The sequence below is a fragment of the Anopheles ziemanni genome, chromosome 2, assembly GCF_943734765.1.
Source record: "Anopheles ziemanni chromosome 2, idAnoZiCoDA_A2_x.2, whole genome shotgun sequence".
In the NCBI taxonomy this organism is placed as follows: domain Eukaryota; kingdom Metazoa; phylum Arthropoda; class Insecta; order Diptera; family Culicidae; genus Anopheles; species Anopheles ziemanni.
This window is the reverse complement of record NC_080705.1, coordinates 28,661,777-28,681,097: the sequence shown is the minus strand read 5'-3', so window position 1 is coordinate 28,681,097 and position 19,321 is coordinate 28,661,777. Positions and strand designations below refer to the sequence as shown.

General features: G+C 42.7%; 1 protein-coding gene across 1 annotated transcript in view; it reads right to left on the bottom strand.

Moving 5' to 3' along the window:
* The window catches only part of LOC131282195 (neural-cadherin-like), a 97,343-nt gene that overhangs the window by 46,129 nt on the left and 31,893 nt on the right, over positions 1–19,321 (bottom strand). The window contains exon 2 of the mRNA XM_058311604.1: positions 7,969–8,112. Within this exon, the coding sequence (XP_058167587.1) occupies positions 7,969–8,112 (144 nt within the window). The remainder of the gene's footprint in view (positions 1–7,968; positions 8,113–19,321) is intronic.

The window sequence follows — 19,321 nt, the reverse complement described above, 5'->3', positions numbered from 1 at the left end:
GGATCCGAATCTTGCCGCCATCGCGATTGTGTCATAGGAAGCCCCGCGTCCACATCGGAGCTTGGGCGACACTTCTACGAGCCGATCAGCGAGCAAGTGCCTGCGTGAGAAGTGATCCCCGCGTTCGCCCTTGAAGCCCGGGATCCGAATCTTGCCGCCATCGCGATTGTGATAGGAAGCCCCGCGTCCACTTCGGAGCTTGGGCGACACATCTACGAGTCGATCAGCGAGTAAGTGCCTGTGTAAGAAACGAAGATCCCCGCGTTTGCCCTTGAAGCCCGGGATCCGAAACAAGTAAAGAGCCCGCATTCCTTTGGAAACCAAGGTCACAACCTAAGTGTAGCCGCGTATCCGCCACTTGGAGCCCGGAATCGAGAGCTGTGCCAGAAATTGGTTTCGAGATGATTGAGCCGTCCGTAAGTGAAGACAAATGCGCCAAGTGCGGGGGAGAGCAGACGGAGGACATGGTGCAATGCGAGGACTTTCGCAAGTGGTTTCATTTCACCTGTGTTGGTGTGGACGCCGAGCTGGCAAAAAGAGATTGGTACTGTCCCAGTTGTGTGCCATCCAGTGCGACGGCGAACGTTAACCCCGATGTAGGCGCTATTACACGGGAGATAAACGCACTGCGAGATTTGCTGAGAGACCAGCAGAGGGATTTTGCGAATAAAATGGCCACGCTCTCCTCGTCGACAGGCCAGCCTCATGCAGTTTGCGCATCAAGCACCCCAAAGGCCCCTCGTGCCTGCTCAACCCCGGAGCAGCCATCTCTTTACGATAATGAACTGACGAAGACTCAGCTAGCCGCGCGACACGTGGTGTCAGCCAAACTTCCACCGTTTTCGGGCAATCCGGATGAGTGGAGAAACTTTAAATGCAGATTCGACACGACGACAAAAATGTGCGGATTTACGGATGACGAAAATGTGATGCGGTTAGGTGAATGCCTCAGTGGCAGGGCCCTGAAGGCAGTGCAGTGCCGGCTGCATCAACCAGAGAATCTGAAGGAAATTATGGAGTCGCTCGAAACCCTGTTTGGACGACCAGAGGTGCTCATCGAAAATATTCTCCAGCAAATTCGCCTAACTCCGGTACCGAAAATGGAACGAATGCAATCGATCGTGGATTACGGCATCGCGATTGAGGAGCTGTGTGCTACCATAAAGTCCAGTGGCTTACAGGAGCAAATGTATCGTGCCACGTTACTGCCGGAACTCGTAGAACGTCTGCCTCCAAACCTGCGTCTGATGTGGGGTATGTACCGGTGTACACTGGTGGGGTCCGTAACCCTCGACCAATTCGGTGCATGGATGAAAACTATAACACAAGCTGCCGTGAGCGTGACACCTCCGACACAGTTCATAAATCAACCATCAGCCAGGCCACGACCAGTAAACACGCATTTCGTAGATTCGGAACATACGTCACATAGTTTCTGCATAGTTTGTGAGGAGCCAGAATGTCCAGCGGGCGCAGAATGCAAAAAACTGCTCGCGTTGACGGTGGATAGGCGCTGGAGCTTCGTCCGCGGAAAACACATGTGCAAACTGTGCCTGTGGAAACACGGTGGAAGATGCCACATTACGAAGAAGTGTGGCGAAAACGGGTGCCGCGCGTACCATCATCGGTTACTGCATTGCGATGATACCGCGAAACCCCGAACCGAAGCCACAGTGTCAGCACATACCACGCCGACGTCAAAGGCCATCCTACGCTACATGCCAATAAAACTGCACGGTAACGGAAAAACCATTGAGTCGTACGCCCTCTTCGACGAAGGTTCATCGGTAACCCTCATGGACCACACGTTACTGCAGGAGCTAAACCTGGAAGGCTACGAAGATCCTATATGCCTGAGCTGGACCGGTGAACAAACCCGGGACGAGCCCCACTCCCGCACAGTATCGTTAAAGATCTCTGCCATTGGCGATAACGGCAAGAGCTACGTTATGCCCAAGGTGCACACAGTAGCTGACCTGGCACTTTCGGCACAAACCTTTTCAGCCCAGGAGTTTGCTAAAACGTACGCCCACCTTCGGGATCTTGACATCCTGAGTTACTCCAATGCCAAGCCGCGTGTACTCATCGGTATGGACAATTACAACCTGACCTGCCCGTTACTAGTAGTCGAAGGAAGCCCGGGACAACCAGTGGCTACAAAAACCCGACTTGGATGGCTGGTCTGTGGGCTGCATGAGGCACAATCTCGGATAAGGACCCAGTCGTTGAACGCTCACACTTGTACCTGGAAGATCGCCGACAATAAGCTGGAAGAAGCGTTGCGTAAGTACTCTCTTACTGACAACGACAATTTTAGCCAGCCTGCGATGACACTCTCCAAGGACGACGAACGTGCCCTTCAGTTGCTGAATAATACGACTCGCTTGTCGGACAACCGCTACGAAACCGGACTGTTATGGCGATCGGATGGCGTGCAGTTACCAGACAATCGAAAAATGGCTATGGGAAGAATGGAGAGTCTGGAACGATGTATGCGACAGGAAAAAGGACTGGCGCGATCCGTCAACAAAAAAATCGAGGAACACATCCAGAAAGGGTATGTACGAAAACTGTCTCGAGAAGAACTAATGGCTACTCACAATTTCCGTAGAAAATGGTACCTGCCGATATTTCCGGTCGTGAACCCAAACAAATCTATCAAGGTGCGCCTCGTGTGGGATGCAGCAGCAACTGTAAGAGGCGTATCGTTGAACAGTAACTTGTTGACTGGCCCAGACCTCCTAACACCGTTGCTCATCGTACTCTACAAATTTCGCGAATATCGATTCGCTATAGTCGCTGATATACGAGACATGTACCATCAGGTGGTGATTAGGAAGGAAGACGAACACAGTCAACGCTTCCTGTCGCGCTGGTGCGACCGCGACCGTGAAGTTGATGAATTTGTTATGACAAGGATGACCTTCGGCGCTACGTGTTCGCCAAGCTGCGCCCAATACATAAAAAACGTCAACGCCGACAGACTTGCCGAACAATACCCACAGGCTGTATTATGCATTGACGAGCAACATTACGTCGACGACCCTTTGGCCAGTACTGAACGAGAAAATGCCATTAAACTAGCGAACGAAGTACAACATATCCATCAACAGGGAGGGTTCGAGCTCCACAACTGGTTATCAAATTCGTCCAAGATTGTCGAAAGCTTTGAAGGCAACATAGAGCAACAGATAGAAATGAACTCTGATCCACCGAATAGCATGCAAAAGGCGCTAGGAATGTGGTGGGTTAGACAGCTCGATACCTTCAGTCTCCGACAGGCGCCCAACCGTGATCGCGAACTGCTCGACGGACAACACGTACCTACCAAGCGACAACTTCTGAGAATCCTCATGAGTACTTATGATCCACTTGGGTTGATCGCTTGCTTCCGGATGTTCTTGAAAGTAATCTGGCAGGAGGTATGGCGCGAAAAAACCGGGTGGGACGAATCTATTCCCAACGAACAAGACAGCAGATGGAAGGAATGGCTGTGCGGGCTCCCGTGTAGAGAAAGCGTAAAGATTCCTCGCCGCTACCGTCGTCAAACTCTCATAGACGGCATGGAAGTTCAGCTACATGTCCTTCGTAGATGCCGGGAAAGACGGTTACGCAGCAGTAGCATACCATCGTTACGCAACCGAGGAGCAGATAAAGTGGACAGCCTGATTCCATCGAAGGACGGCGTCACAAGACGAGCAGTAGTGGTTACCGCGCGAGGAACAAAGTTGGAAAGGCCAATTGTGAAGCTAGTAATTATTGACGTTGAACCTATAGAAAGTGCGATAAGAAAACAGTAGCCGCACTGGGGGGAGTGTTAAAAATTTAAACATTTTAACGGGTTCAAACGTCAGCGCCAGGTTTGCCGGCAGAGGGCGATACATGTAAATTAAACGGAGAGAAAATAAAGAGAACTCACGTTCTTTCTGAACCGAACGTTCTATCTAAAACGAACCACCGGAGAGGAAAGACGTGAGTTTTAGCATACGCTAAAACAGTCTATTGTATCCAATCAAATTAAAATTTGACAAAGCGTGTGCTATTGAATTCACTTCAGATAAACGTTAGATTTTTCAACTACTTTTTGGTATTTTCAACTACAAGGGTTGGTATTTTTCTACTGTTTTTGCCTTGTCGTGACATGGTGCTAGTTGCTTTGCTGGTAGGATCCGGAAGGCGCAAAACGGATTCACCTCTCTCGAGACTACCTCGAGCAAATAATTTCCATGTGAACGTTCCCTACAGCACGTGTACAGCAGCATCCCTTTACTCCATGCTCGGAAGTTTCTTTCCGGGCTATGGATCCAGATTGCCTGTTAATTGGAAAGGTTTACCAGAAGGAACTGGCTTGTCTTTGAGAATCTCCTTTCGTATCGCAACAAGAAGCAGGTAGTGCCCAGGTGAATTTAACTTCGTAGCCATAATTTTCTTAGGGTTACGTTCTGCTTAAAATACCCAACGTTCAAACGATGAAAGTTATATACGTTTGCAAATCCCTGCATGGAATACCTTTTCTGCCAGATGTTTGGTTGAATGATTGCTTTACCTTGCGCCATCCATGATTAATTCATGCGTGATGAATGACTGTGTGAAGGTGGCAGGAAATGATTGTGATGATTTTCTAACTTAATCAACTATAGCATAAATGAATCAGAACGAATTATTCTGTAAATTTCTGCATATAAGCTTTTTATTTGTTTGAAACAAAAAGAAAGAAGATAAATTCGCTAGATAGTTGGTGTAATACAGCAACCCTTGAAAAAAACTATTACTTTTTTAACATATTTTGTTATTGTTGGTTGATGGTTGAAGAATTCCTTTAATTATTGATAATTCGGAGTAATGTGTGTGTGGGAAATTTACCATTTTGATGTTCCGCAATTTATGTCATACACAATTGGCTCACGAACACCGAGGCGCTCCCTCGACGGCGTGGGTTCGAATTCAAACCCACCCTCCGGACCCTCTCCTTTACAAGAGAACTGACTATCCACGTATGCAAAGGGAAAAAATCTAACAAGCCCTTAACGGTCTGACGTGACTGAAGACGGTCGTTTCGCTCAGAATAAGAAGAGCTGCTACGTAATTCGATCCTAAGCAAATAATCATTAAGAAGGGAATTTTGTTTTTCATAACATGAACATACAAATCCAACCTCGTAGTTCTAACATACATTTCGCAAAAATATTCATCCGATTTCGGTGAAGGCAGTTTTTCAAGCAAAGTGGCTCGTAATCCTTACCTCTTGCTCATTAACGTAACCTTGTTTAATGGGCTGAAAGGTGAAAATGAGTGAAGAATGTAATTATGCGCTCGTTTAATTGAGTCACGCAAATTTGTCTTCAAACATAAACAAACATAAATCATACACCTATGAAAACACACAAACACACTAATTAAACAGAACCCACATCAAAGTAGTGACGACATAATTTGTATTAAGAGCTAATTGACATTGCTTGGCTGTGGCTTCCCATTAGCAAAATATGAGCTTCTAAGCCAATTTACTACGTGACTTCCTCACCAAATCGAACGGATGAGAAAATAATTCCTTCCCTTTCGTAACACATAGATTAAAAGCAGCTGAAAAATTCAATACGTTTTCCACTCTGCTCCATGTTTTAAATTTTCGATCATTGAGGTAAGTCTTAGAACTGTTGGCACCATTCGCGACTGGAGGCTAGCAATGAAATGGGAAAGTTATACTTATTGCAAAATTGCCTGACCATGGATTAGAGTTTTCCACACAAAAACTTTCACTTTGGCCCCTGGCATCCGGCTTTCTGCTTCTTTGGAAGTTCGGTAATGGAATAAATTTATTGAATCAATACTACGCCAACCTAAGCATTCTTCAAGGGTCAGATTGAACCATTGAATCGCATGTTGTGCGGGAAGGTATCCGAATTTGTTATCGATTTTATCATCGTCCCAATTTCGTGTTTGTTACCATGGGCGACCTACGGGCGAGCAGAAGGTGTTGGTAGTTTAAATGAAAATGGCACCCTCGACGGAATGGGAAATCACTTCTTGATTTCTTCGTTTCGGCGAATTCTATTCAAATCTCGTTTTCGTACCCTTCGGTAAAGGACTAACATTTGCGTAAGGTAGAGAAATGAGTTTGCCTTTCGTACGCACGGCGACCTAGTTTATTCGAAATAATCCAATTGTATTGTATTTCCTTGTGACATTTACAACTCCATCGCGTAGTTCCGAACTTTTTTGCAATAGTAGTTCTCTTCTCATGCAAAAATGGAAGAATCGCGTTAAATTAAATTCATGAATTTATTTTAAAATGTTTATTGCGAATAACAGCCAGCAGATCATAAAAATCTGAATTATCAATCTATTAAACTATCAAAGCACATGCTATTTGATAGCATTTTAAAAATACTTTAGATTCTCGAATAAGTGCCTTCACTAAAACACAGACAGAAAAAGTTACAGTTTTTGATTTTTCAAAGAAAATTTTAAATTATACCACCTGCTAAGTAGGGTTTCTCAAGAAGAGAACAAAAACCAAATCCTAAGCCCTTGCGACAGGTAAACGCAAAACCTGTCGTTGGAATTGTTTTGAATGTCGCTCTCGCTTTAAATATAGGGCTCTTCTCGTAAGGAAGAGTATCTTTCATGTGTGGCATACCTTTGAAGCACGCTTCAGGGTTCTACGCCAGAATAAAATACCACGGAGTTTCGCAAGATTGGATTCTGCTATCGTAGCTCGACGAAGAATCCGAATAATGTACAAAGTAAAAGCATGAAATGAATCTAATTTACGATGCTTTTTGCGGAAACCCCATGAAAGAGAACAGTTCTGGAGCAATAGTAGCTTATTTAAGGGCAGGCAAAATTCCTCCAGTAAGCAAGAAGTTCTTTTGATACCCTAACACTCAATTTAGGTACTAGACCTAACTCAAGTGCAGGATGGTCATAAACAAGCAGCTAACGTTTTTTCTTAGGGTTTTCTTGTCGTAGCAAACACGTTATCATCATTATTCGAAATATGTCGAGATACGTGACCCACTTTGAAGTCAGTTCATTAGCAGTTTGTTTCTGATGAGAATGAAAAAATTTTTTTTTAAGAATAAAATCAGCAGAGAAAAAATTACAGCAAGCTTTGATTTGTGCTTTAAAAATTTGTGCTTTAAAAAATTCATAAAAGACTTTTGACATTAAGGAAAATCATCTAAAAAGACGTAGTTTCAATGAAAACATTAAGCGAATTTTGTCATCAAACGATTAAACTAATATTTTGCCACGGGGATGTTGAAATAAACATTTTATGTATCCCGTGCCTTTAATTTATTTTATTTCAACCCTCCAACACAACTGACGCTTAAACAGGATCCTTCAGAAACCCTCGCAACATCCACATTGAGGAAGAATTTCCTACCAAGATCTTGCCTTCTAGCAAGAAGCTTTTAAGAGATCTTTTTGGTGCCGACAAGACAGCTACCGTTAAAACTCGTTAGCATGTTTGTAGGCTTAGCTAAGATGAAAGCTTGAATAAGGCGTTAAGGAATACCACGTTACAAAAAATATATCTTCAGGATGCAGAATGGTTCATAAAAGGCGGTGTTTTGGGTAACCCCTAGAATGGATAAGAGTTGGTTAGACCGCTACTCCGTAGCGTCAGGAAGTACCTAACTAAAATGCTACACATGCTTACAGGAGGAGGATATTTTGCGCTTGTGTGTGTTTGGTAAAAAGGCAAAGATCCAAAATGAAGGAGCAAATATTTGCGAAACATTCCACCCATTCCATCTGATGTAATTCGGAAGGCCTTGGCGATGTGCTGTGCAAGTTTTATGCTCGTTTTATAATGTGTTTTTGACGTTGAGTGAAACCTCGTTGCAATATATCTGACATTTTTTAGTTAATTTCAATGAAAAGATGCAACTAAGCAATACCCTTTTCTATTCAAAATGAAATCAAAGTTTTTGAAACCTATTTAAATTGATCTATACTTACCCTCACCATGTGTCTTTGCGGTGACGTTGAGAAAGTTGTGATTGATTTCCACATTTTCATCGATGTCTGCTTCATAGACGACCTTCTCGAAGTAGAGCGGATAGTCGTTCTTGTCGGCGATACCAGTTTTGATGAATTTAGTAACTGAAACAAAATAAGTAAGAGTTGCAAATGTAATTCCCTCGCTAAGAGTAACTTTGAAATAAAGTTATGAACTAAAAGTAAAATCACACGATTGAAATATTTTGCTCTTCCCTTTCTTAGTACTTAGCTTGATTGCAGAGCTTTTATATACTCTAGTTGTATATAAACATAAATAAATAAATAAATTTAGATTTTCTTTCCGTTGCGTGTGTCACTGGGAGGTAATTTCAAACAGGAAAATAAATAAGGGCGCGATAGGATGGAAAATCGAGATTGCAAGCAAAAACGGTGTCTTTAGCATCAACTGTATTTTGGAGGTGGAAAAGGAAACAACAAAAACCATACAGACTGTTAGCTTGGTCGTTCCCTACACTGTTCTTCCGTCACCCTGACAACGGATGCATCTGGGAAGAGTAATATGAAATCCAAACATCGGATACCCATCGAACCTTGGGTAGTTTAAGTCGTGCAAGTTGTCACGATGCACGGAATGGGAACGAACTCAGGGAAAAAAGTTTTTTACAAAAATCAACGTCACGAGAAAGGCATGAATCAGAAACTGGAACGAGCACAATTTGAAACAATTTAAAATCCATTTTGCAATCAAAGATTTTTTGCTTCACTCGTGGATGGATGGACCGAGATTGGAACATGATTCATGGTGAATTGGGATTTCTTTTATTTTTTGGAGATAAACGGTTGTCTTCTGAGCTTACTTCTTTTTTTCTATGACACTTTAAAATTTTCTTGGCTTGCGCGTTGAGAAATACCGGTAGAGGAAAGTCATTCTAGCGGCTAGTGAGTACAGTAACTCACGCGGTCGTATGATACGAGGTGTGAGAAAATTAATCTGCCAGCAACTGATGCCATCGTACTGACCGCTACGCAGACCACCCTCAAGTTGATGTCAGTCAATTGATGCACTTTATTTTTGGGATGCATTTCCGCTGTACAACGGATACAATATCTATGGTGATGGTCCTTTTAAAAAGCGTTTTGTTCATAAAGCACATTACTTGGTGGAGCAGATGATTTTCCACAAGGAGTATATAAAAAAAAAGTAAAAGTGGAATACATTGTTTGATTGTTTTTCTAACACTAATGAACAGTATAGTTTTTCCACAAAATAAAAAAAAATTGTCATTGCTTGCACTCACTTTGCGTTGCAGATCATGCTCGTCTTTTTCATTTAGGGTTGCTTTTGTATTGGCAACAAAATGTGATGGTTACACAATGTGAAACAAGTGCCTACATTGCCTGAACTGAATTCGAATAGTCAAACACACATTCAAAAGAATTGTTCGACGCTTTGGCGGAAACAAACAAGCAAATGCAATAAAACAGAATGTAAACTTTTCAATTTATATTGCGCATTTCCTGTTTGGTTTGCAATTTTCCGCAGTTTGTTCTTCCGTTCGGCAAATGTTTCAACGAAAACTGGAGAAAAATTGGGGCGAATGTGCTGTTCGGTGTTGACTTCCTGTTTTTCCACCAAAGCTATAACTTTTGGTCTCCAAGTTGTGTGACTGAGAAGGCACCATTGAGTTGGTTTCCTTTCATTATTCCGAGAGTATCCAATAAACTCGTTGATCCGTTAAACGATCCACGATTCCGAAGCGAGAAGAATGCTCATTGCTTGATTCCTCACAGTTGACCGTAGGAAGGGTTGCAAAATTAAATAAAATCATTCAACTTTTTATGTGCTAACGGAAACTTTATTCCAGCGTTTCCGATCAGTACTATACGGTGCAGGCATTAAATGAAATAGTGCAACATTTTGATCAACCTGTCGCCTCGAAGCCAATCGAAACCGCAACGCTGTTCTCGTTATGAACTAGAAAGCGTGCTCTCGTTCCGTTGCAGCAGCTTCCGTTTCATAGGATGCAGTCAACCTGTTAAGTGCTGCTGAATATATAAGAATAGAACTGCATCACACCAAATGCAAACCAATCTCCAACCGGAACGAAGCCCGGAACCTGTCGTGGGAAAAAGGAAAACCAGTAACTCGATTTCGTGAAAAAGCAAGGTGCACTCCATCTTTCAGCAACATTGATCGATAGATCAGCGAATCAACATCGTGCCGCAGTGGCACCTGCGACTCTCATACGGAAGCGCTACGGTAGCGAAATTAAATTTATTATTTAGTCAAATACTATGTCGTCGAGGGCAAGGGAAAGAGTGATCGGAGCTGTTTCGTACGTACGGTAAGTGTGTGTGCCCGTACGTGCGCACGAGAAATATTCACGGTAACGGTAAAATCGAATTAGCTTTTTTTCCACCTCTATTCTAGTGAAACACATTCCTGCTCATGATTGCAGAATCGTCGTTTGATGCTGTAGTGTACTCTAGTGAAGTGAAATTAGTGCTACATTGCCCTATCCTTATAAGTGCATTCGATTTCGAAATCAAATTCAATGGATATTCAAACGTTGAAATACAGCAACAAAAACATTTTTCAGAACATATTTTTGATTTTAATTAGAAACCTTCTGGCATATTGCGCCTTTCACGTAGATGTTCACTCAAAGATTCATCAAAACCAACCGAAAAGTCCAAATAAGCACTCGGTTATGTTCACATTTTTGTTTTAGCTTGAAGCTAACTTCTTCTTCTTCTTCTTCTTGGCGTAACGACCTCTTGGTCATGCCTGCCCGTTAAGGGCTTCCGAGACTTGTTTCCCTGTTGTACGTGCGTGGATAGTCAGTCCTCTCGTACAGGGGAGGGTCCGGTCTCGGTTGGGATTCGAACCCACGCCGTCGAGGTGGTGAGCCCCGGCGCTCATGGGCCGATTTTCTAACCGGCGCTACCGGACCCCCTTGAAGCGAACTATTAAAGGTTTTTAATTTTCTCCTTTGACTATTTACATTTGATAGATTTAATCAATGTGAAATGAATGTTTTTCTACCAACGGTAAACTAATTGCAAATATAATGTTTCGGGAATCGCAACATCTTTGGTTGTCATATTTGCTGATGGTTGATGCTGTTTAGTTTTTTGAATGTGAATCAGCCTAAAATTATTTTGAGCACATAAATCATAAATCATAGAGTCTTTCACTAGGTTTCATACACGTGGTAACCGCTCGTGATTCCATCGTATATTTCAATTCGCTGCAACGAAGCAATTTATTGATTCCTATTCGTTCAGTTAAATACATGGAAAAAATATGTGATCTTACCAGAAATCCATTACAACCTTGCGTATTCTGTAAACGTCTACAAATCGCGGTGTAATTTCACAAAAGATATTGAACTCTGATATTATTCCATATATTGGACATGGGATATTACTCCCTGCTATTTTGCAGGATTTCAACGATCACTACAAATCCAGATAATTAATGAATCACTCGTGCCTATCCTGATGGACGTTCTACATTCGTTTCACCATCGTCAGATGACGCAAAACCAGACGCCGAGTACAAAACACCAGGCGCCTCCATGGCCACCGTAAATTAATAGCAATCCATTGACAGCGTATTTATCGCCATTGAATGAAGGAAAATATGGGGCATGATGAGGATGAAAAATAACATGACATTCGCGCACGGAGAAAAGATGTGATCGTATATAGTATACGGTACAAAACAAGGTCCCCCGTTTCGCTTCACTTATGGAGCTATGTGTGTATGTTGGGTTGTGCAATAAAAAGCGTGATCTGGAGATAAAAGTAGCTATCACCCGCTCTGATCGAAAGAAACGGGTCCGTTTTGATAAAACTGTACTTGTTCGGCATATTCTATTGAAATGTCTTAGGCAAGACTGAACGCTTTCATTTAGCATCGTGATAGAGACGCCTCGTTTGATCGCGGCGCACTCACTCGAACCAAAGACAATTTATTTATTATATTATCAAGCGAATTTGTTGTTGACATTCGCTTGGAGAATGTGTATGTGTAAATTGCGGCAAAAAGCTATAAAATAACAAACACTTTTCTCCATTGCTGACCGTTTCCAGATCCAAGATTTTACGCTTCTTTCGATCCACGTCCCCAGTAGGGCTCAGTTTTTTCCTGTTCGTCCGGGATGTAGTACCAATCATTGAAAATTGATCTCAGACAGAATTATGTGGTGCCGCGGAATCGTCGTCAAGTACACTTTCTCAATCTTTTCCCAGATGGACCAACCGGCTCCAGTTTGTCCAGTGAGCCGGCTCCAGAGAAGTAAAATTGATTCTGCGATGGAATAATATTTTGCTTTACGACCGCCCATTAAAACAGCCACGTGACCTCACTTTCGGCCTGTCACCCAGATGTATCCCTAAATAAGATGAGCAGGATTTGAACGGCCTATTATGAGTCCCAAATCCCTTTCGCCACGCGTTAACGCCATTTGCGGGAAAGTAAGGACACAAAAAGTCACAAGCATGTATTTTGGTTTGTTTAATACCGAAATGCCTGAGTGTGGGGGGAAAACATTTTGAGGAAAGCTTCATTGCTTTATCAATAAACTCATTAACATACTCGGACAAAAACGTTGCACAAGGGATGCTTGAAGTTAAAGTAAACTTTCACCGTCAGGAAAAACACGCTCATGCCGCGCGAAAGCTCCTTGAAAATTTATAAATTAGTTTTCCGACCATTTATTGTTGAACAAGTTTGCTGCACAATAATTCATTTGTAAAAATGAGCGTGTTTAAGTTTTTAATAGTTCTTTCATTTTATACTAGGAATAAAATTTTGTAGTGCATCACAAAACCCGGCTTATGTTTGTAGACTTGTCGACATAGAAACTGGAAAATACGAAGAAAACCAACTAGAAAGAGAACTGAAGGGTAGGTGCTACAAACATTCAAATAATTGAACCTCCTTATTAAGACATAATCTTTTGTTTGTCGAGTTGAAGAAAACACAACAACATTCCACTCTCCTATGAAGTTGATTTGTTCAAATGGTTCATTTGTTGACGGCCAAAATAACCATCAAAACCAGCAAAACAGAGAGAATACATAGAGTTGACGAAAAATGAATAATCTTCTTAAGCGCTCCCGGCTTTCTGTTGACGAGATTTCCTACGTATAGTAGCGCTTTCATCGGCGAGCATCCACGATACCGTTCCTACGACACCGTCGGCGACAGTTTTGTGCAATAAACCAGCACTAAGTGGAATTAATTAAATAAAAAATTGCTTCCATTTGTTGCACTGGTACACTCCTTCCGACATTCTGCTCTTTAGGGGAGAGCTTTTGTATTTTGATTTTTGCTTTCAATGCTTTTTCGGGAAGCTGTGTTCCGGCGCCATCCAGGGGAAAAAAGAGGGAAGCGTCACCGCCTCGAAGATGGTGCTCAATTTGTGTTATTGTAGTTTTTCCTTCATATTTGTTTAGTGCCAGAATCAAGCACATTCTTTTTCATTTTTATCATTCCCACTATCAGCCACTTCCTTTGTCTCATTCCGTTCTGCTTGGAGTAGAATTGAAAATTGCTGCGATGAAAAAAAAGATATCTCAACCGGTAGCAAAAGTGTTTTACCATTTCAAAAGTGTTTCCATTCCACGATTCTGTAGCTCGAAATGAAACGGAGAAGGATGGAATGGATATAAGTGGAAGAAAGGATCCCTTACGGGTAGCCCAGTTCGTTTGCCAGATTCGAAGACGCCTACAACCGTTGGCGCTTAGAATGTGTGTGTATGTGTGTATGTATGTGTCTAGCCACCAATTTTCCATCACTCCAAGCGGACCACTCTCCAAAGGCACAATTGCACAGTCGAGCGTATCATTCATTCGGGAAGCTTGCGAAGCAATTGGATTCACATGCAATCATGTGCGAAAAAGTGGTCGCCACGGTCGGAGTCCGGCAACGACGGAACGTGGGGAAATTCTGGGCAAATATGAAATGGTTTGCCCTTCCGTCATGCCAACCAGCTTCTGGTGACAGAGCAGCTTGTGTTGGGAACGAACAGAACGTGAGGACATCCGAATTGAGACCAGGCAGAAGAGTAAGTGCACACAGGGATTTGACGGATTTCACGAAGGATGTTCGCCACCACAAGCTGGTTTGCCTGTGTGCTTGGTTTTCCATCCTCCATGGTGGTGATGAAATGGGGTCAACACTGAAGGAAAAGAAACCATATAACTGAGATTTCATCATTGGTGTTGAAATGAGCTTACGAAGCCAAACTGGGCGATTGTTGTAGATGATGTGCTTCTCCTCCTAATTGATGGGGGTGATTTATCTACTGCACTTATTTTCAATTTAAACTATGTTTTCCATAGTTTTTGTTTGGTTTTGGTGGTGTGTTTTCTTTAGATCAAATTATTTTTTCTACGATCTGGGGAACTCGAATTAGCATAAATTTTTCCGATAAATGCCTCCAATCGATCTTAGCATTAAAAAAGCATTGTTTTAAACGTAAAATTTAACAAGGAACTCTACCGAACTAAGGTAGTGTGTCAGAGTTCAATTCATAAGTGATTAGGAAATTATTCAACAGTATCTTTGACTTCAATTTTATGAAATGTTACACTTCCAATTGCTGTTATATAGTATATAATCGAACAAGATGAACTAAAACTTATTCGAGAGTTTACCATTATTTTGTTTCACATTGATTCTTTCCATTCATTCAAATTTTACAATACTTCACCGTTCCAATTATATCAATTAATCGTGATATCCCATATTAGGATCTTTCCAAGCTGACGATAATATAATTTATCTGTATCCCTTGGTTTGGCTGTTTGATTCAATTTTGCAAGCTTGCTTCTTCCGATAACGTTTGTCAACATCGATCGATGAAACGATGCGATCTTTTGGGATCTTCTCGTGTATCGGTAAGTTTACCGAGACGCTGGGAAAAGGTTCACCGCAAAAAAGGAGGTTTGCTAATTAAAGTACCCGCATAATCTGGTTTTACCTACAATTTTCGATGACCTTAAACGAGAGAGCGACAGAAAAGCGAGCATGAGAGTTGGGATGAGCCTCGTGCGTCGAGATGAAGTACCGTATCGGGATTACGTGCTTCTGTTCACTGCCATGGGAGTTGGGATTTATTGGTCGGCTACGAATGCGGGCCGAACGAATGCTTTCCTCCGATCACCCGAAATACCATTAACTTGCAGACCACTCCCCCCCCTCCCCCCCCCCCCCCATCGAAGAATGCGGTCGCAAAGGGTTGGCCGATGCTGAAACAACGGTTACGGAGGGGTTCTTGGGCATGGTGTTAGGGTGTCGTGGCGTTCAAAAAGGTCGGCAAAGGATCATTTAGGCTCTGATTTACCAGAGCGGTTACGGTTGTTGGTTATGCATGATGAAACCGATCCCGCCGTGCGGTTCGTTTTAATTTTTCCCGGGTTGCCAGTGCCCTTGCCGAGAAAAATCGGTTCAGTTTCGTTTGCCGAGCCCGGTTTTGGTTTTGCAAATGGGGCGCTAGCTAACCTTGCGGTATTTACCGAGGACAACATGTTTGACATTATAATACGAAAGGCCAACGAGAGGATACCCAAGAAGGGTATGCTAATCTTATCGCTGTGGGAAGCTCATATACCTTTTTGGGTGGTCTGAGCTAACGATTTGCTAGCATATTTATTTAATGTTCACCAAAGTTTCACAGTTGCGTTCCCCACTTGCTCCGTATTATCTTTGATGGTCCTGGTTTTGGCGCTTCGTTTGTGCGATCTGGTTCGATAAACCATGCCAGAGCCACGTTGAGCAAAATATATAATTCACTCGCTTCATATATACCGCCATTAGCGACTGCGTAAAATGGCGAACAGTGGCAAAAACGAGAGTTTCAAAAGATTTCTTGGCAAAGAAAATTGATTAACCAAAGATCATTAAGGCATAACAAGTGTCCAGTAAGGGCAAAATGAATCGAAAACCCCAACCATGAAGCACGATCGTGGCGAGGAAGTATTTAAAATTCCACTTTTCAATTTAGTCCAGATCTTGGTGGAAAGCCCGGCTTGAGGCACTGCCCTTGCTGCTGCTCCTTGTAACGCCTCAGACGCAGGTTGACTCGAGTAGCCGTTGATGGAAGTTTAATGAGTTTTCTGCCATTTTCTGCTAAGATTTTACAGATCTTTTTTCTTACCCTCTATCTTTCTTGTTCCTACTGTCGACCAACAAACTCTTTTCCAATCAACCCGAGAAAGGACACACTTAGTAGAGTGCTCGTGTTCGCTGAGGATTTTCTTGAGTGCTTCTGTTTAGCTCGCGGCTTGGTTGCCTTTTTCTCACGGGTCCGAAAATTATTGCACTTTATGTCAGTGTGAATTCGCCTTTGGGAAAGTGTCATTTCAACGACAGGATTTTTGAGGTTGAAATATCCATCGCCCTAGAAATTCAATCTGCTCGGAAGGGGATCACTGCCTACTACAGTCCATTTGCACATCCAGAGGCTGCTCCAAGCCATCGGTATTAGTCAGTCAGTTCGTTATCTAGTCAATCGTTCGGGTCGAGTCAGTTATGCGTTGTCTGCTGACAGATGTCGCCGAGGATATCGCAATGATCTCACAAACAAGTAATCTAAGCCATGTTTTGGATAGGTTGCCCGGTTGGGACTGAGTACGTTTGATATGATATGATGCAAAGGATAGCTAGCTATAGGATATTGGCTTGACACATGGCGGATTGAGGGGAAGGGAACAAATTGCAATAAACTATCCGGTTCCATTTTCTTAAAAGCTTTCCACCCGATGGAGCATAAAATGAGCCAGCCGGGACATAAATACGCACACACGCACGCATGACAGTTGAGTACCTCGTCCCACAAGATTGATGGAGAAAGTGAAGGAGTGAACTACAGAGAGACAGAGAGATAGAGAGAAAAAGAGAGAGAGCGAGAGAGAGAGGGACAGACAGAAAGAGAGAGAGAGAGAGAGAAAAGTGGAGGCGAAAAATACGCAACCCATTTCCTTCTGGCAGACCAATGTATTTCGATATGCTTCTCATGTACACTAACGCAGATTTCTACACACAGCCGTATGCCAGTATATCCTTTCATTCGTCATTTACGGAAACCCACATTTCAACCCCGTTTGGCAGAATCGTCAATCACCTCATCGTTACGTGGACACGCAAGGGATGGTTGGGATGGATGGGGCAGTAACCCTCGTTGCGGTAATTGAATTATGTTTCTCACTCGCACCCTCCTTCAGCTCCGGTCTCTGTCTCTTCTTTCCCTCCGGCGAGTAGGAAGGGTGTTCATGTCAAACTCATAAATCAAACAATCATTTCCAACTCATTCGTTATCTGGACCTTGGACGCGAGTTTTCCCCGGACCACGGTCACGCGGAAAAGCAAGCGAAGGGGATGCAACGAGAGGGGCGCAGTGAAAATCATTACTCCGTGGCTTTCCGCGAGTGACCGGTGGCCGATAGGGTGTTCGGTTTCAGGTCGACTGGCCGAATGATGAATTATGTGGCCACCATGCGGTGGATGGGGATCGTTGGATGCTAGATGACGATAATGTGATGCCGTCACTTTGCTGGGAAAATGTTATCTCGACGTTCATTTTAGAGTTGACTTTTAACGGAAACGTCTGTCTTTATATGGCACGCTGTACAAACAACATCAACATCGTCCACTGCATCACACTGCATGCATTCGAGCATATTTACAGTGCCGAGTCGAAGCCTTCCTTAGTTCAACCGCAGAAGTAGATTTGATTTCCTGCACGGATTGCTTTTGGATTGATTCAAGTGATTATAGATCAACGCTTTGCAAATCCGTCAGACAGCTTGTCAGGCTTCGTGTAGCAACCCGTTGTGCGTTTGCTGATGGATTTATAAACCAATAAATCCTATACAGCGACCAGCAGATATAATGATGATTGATTATTGCTGAAACGTTTCGGACATCGTAAAAGGTATGCCTTCTTTGGCACAACGTAGCGCTTTCCTAACGAAGGTGTCTACCATCTCACCGAATCCGGTCGAAAAGTGTCATACTAAGTTGCAATATTTAGCCCCAAATGTGGGACGAGAGACGGACTCGCGAAAAGTCGTCCCCGTTGGCGGACAAAAACCATCAATCAATTAGCGATTGTGCACCCTCCTTCTGGTCACCAAAAGCAGACTAATGCTTTTCTTTTCCCTCTTCAAGTCTCAGCCATTTGAAATTAGATCTGCAGAAAAAATGAGAGCGAAACAGAAACCCGAAAGAAGGATTCGGTTTGGACATCGTTTCGCAAGGTGACAGATTCACGGGCGCCGAATTTACGACTGACTCTGCAAACGAATGCCACTTACATCGAGACCGTTTTTTTAACGAAATTTAATTTCTTAGATTGGTTGACAGGACATTCGGTTTGGTTTGAAAAACCGAGGGAAAAGTGTCATCGAAATAAATTTGGCTTAGAAGTGGAATGCTTTCCATATTTCAATGCCGAACTGAATCTGAAAATTCCGTAAAAAAACGGCTTGGTCTCAAAAAAGGCGGAAATCGTATTCAGCATGTACATTCCCCTGCAGCGAGTTTTTTTTTTCAGTCGGACATAAACCAGCGTCGGACAACTTTTCACTCAGTTGACAGCACTTAAAAACAAATTACGCCGACACATAAGTTTCGGGCTGGTAGCACCGGAAGCGAAATGTTTAGTGGAACATCAAATGCATCAGCGTGAAAATGAACCTACGAGGAACATTTGCAGAAACACGTAATGTGTGGCATGACACAAAATAAGCTTAAACAAATGCTCCATTTCGCGCAAGAGAGAACAAACCATGAGGTCAAGAATAACAAGACTTTTAAATTTTCGAATTTTAATCACCGACTCTTGTCAAATGTCCAGCGCACAGATCAGTGACAATGACGGATTAGCGGGACTTCTGCCTACGTCATATATCAATGTCATTCCGTTTATGCACAACTGCCAAATATTAAACTCAAAGAAGCTTAAACTAAGTGTACAAACAAAAAAAAAGAAAAAGTATAATAGTTCGCAAATAATTTCGTTGAAGGACTGAAAAAAACACAAAGTAAATAAGCGTACGTGTCCACAAAATTGTCGTCATATTTTTACTCTTTTATTTATTGTTCAATAATTCATTAGATTTCGTTCCACTTCACACTATTTTGAGAACTTATTTTAAAAATTTGTGTTGAATTTAATTATTTAATAACCACCAAAAGCGTAAATTTAGTTGTAATCCGCTCCAAACGTGCAACAGATCAAAGGAAGTCCTGAAATGGCACAAAATTGCAACTGCACGGTGCCTTTCATCCAATTAGTTCTCATACTGGAACAGACGCAGTTGTTCAACGTCTCT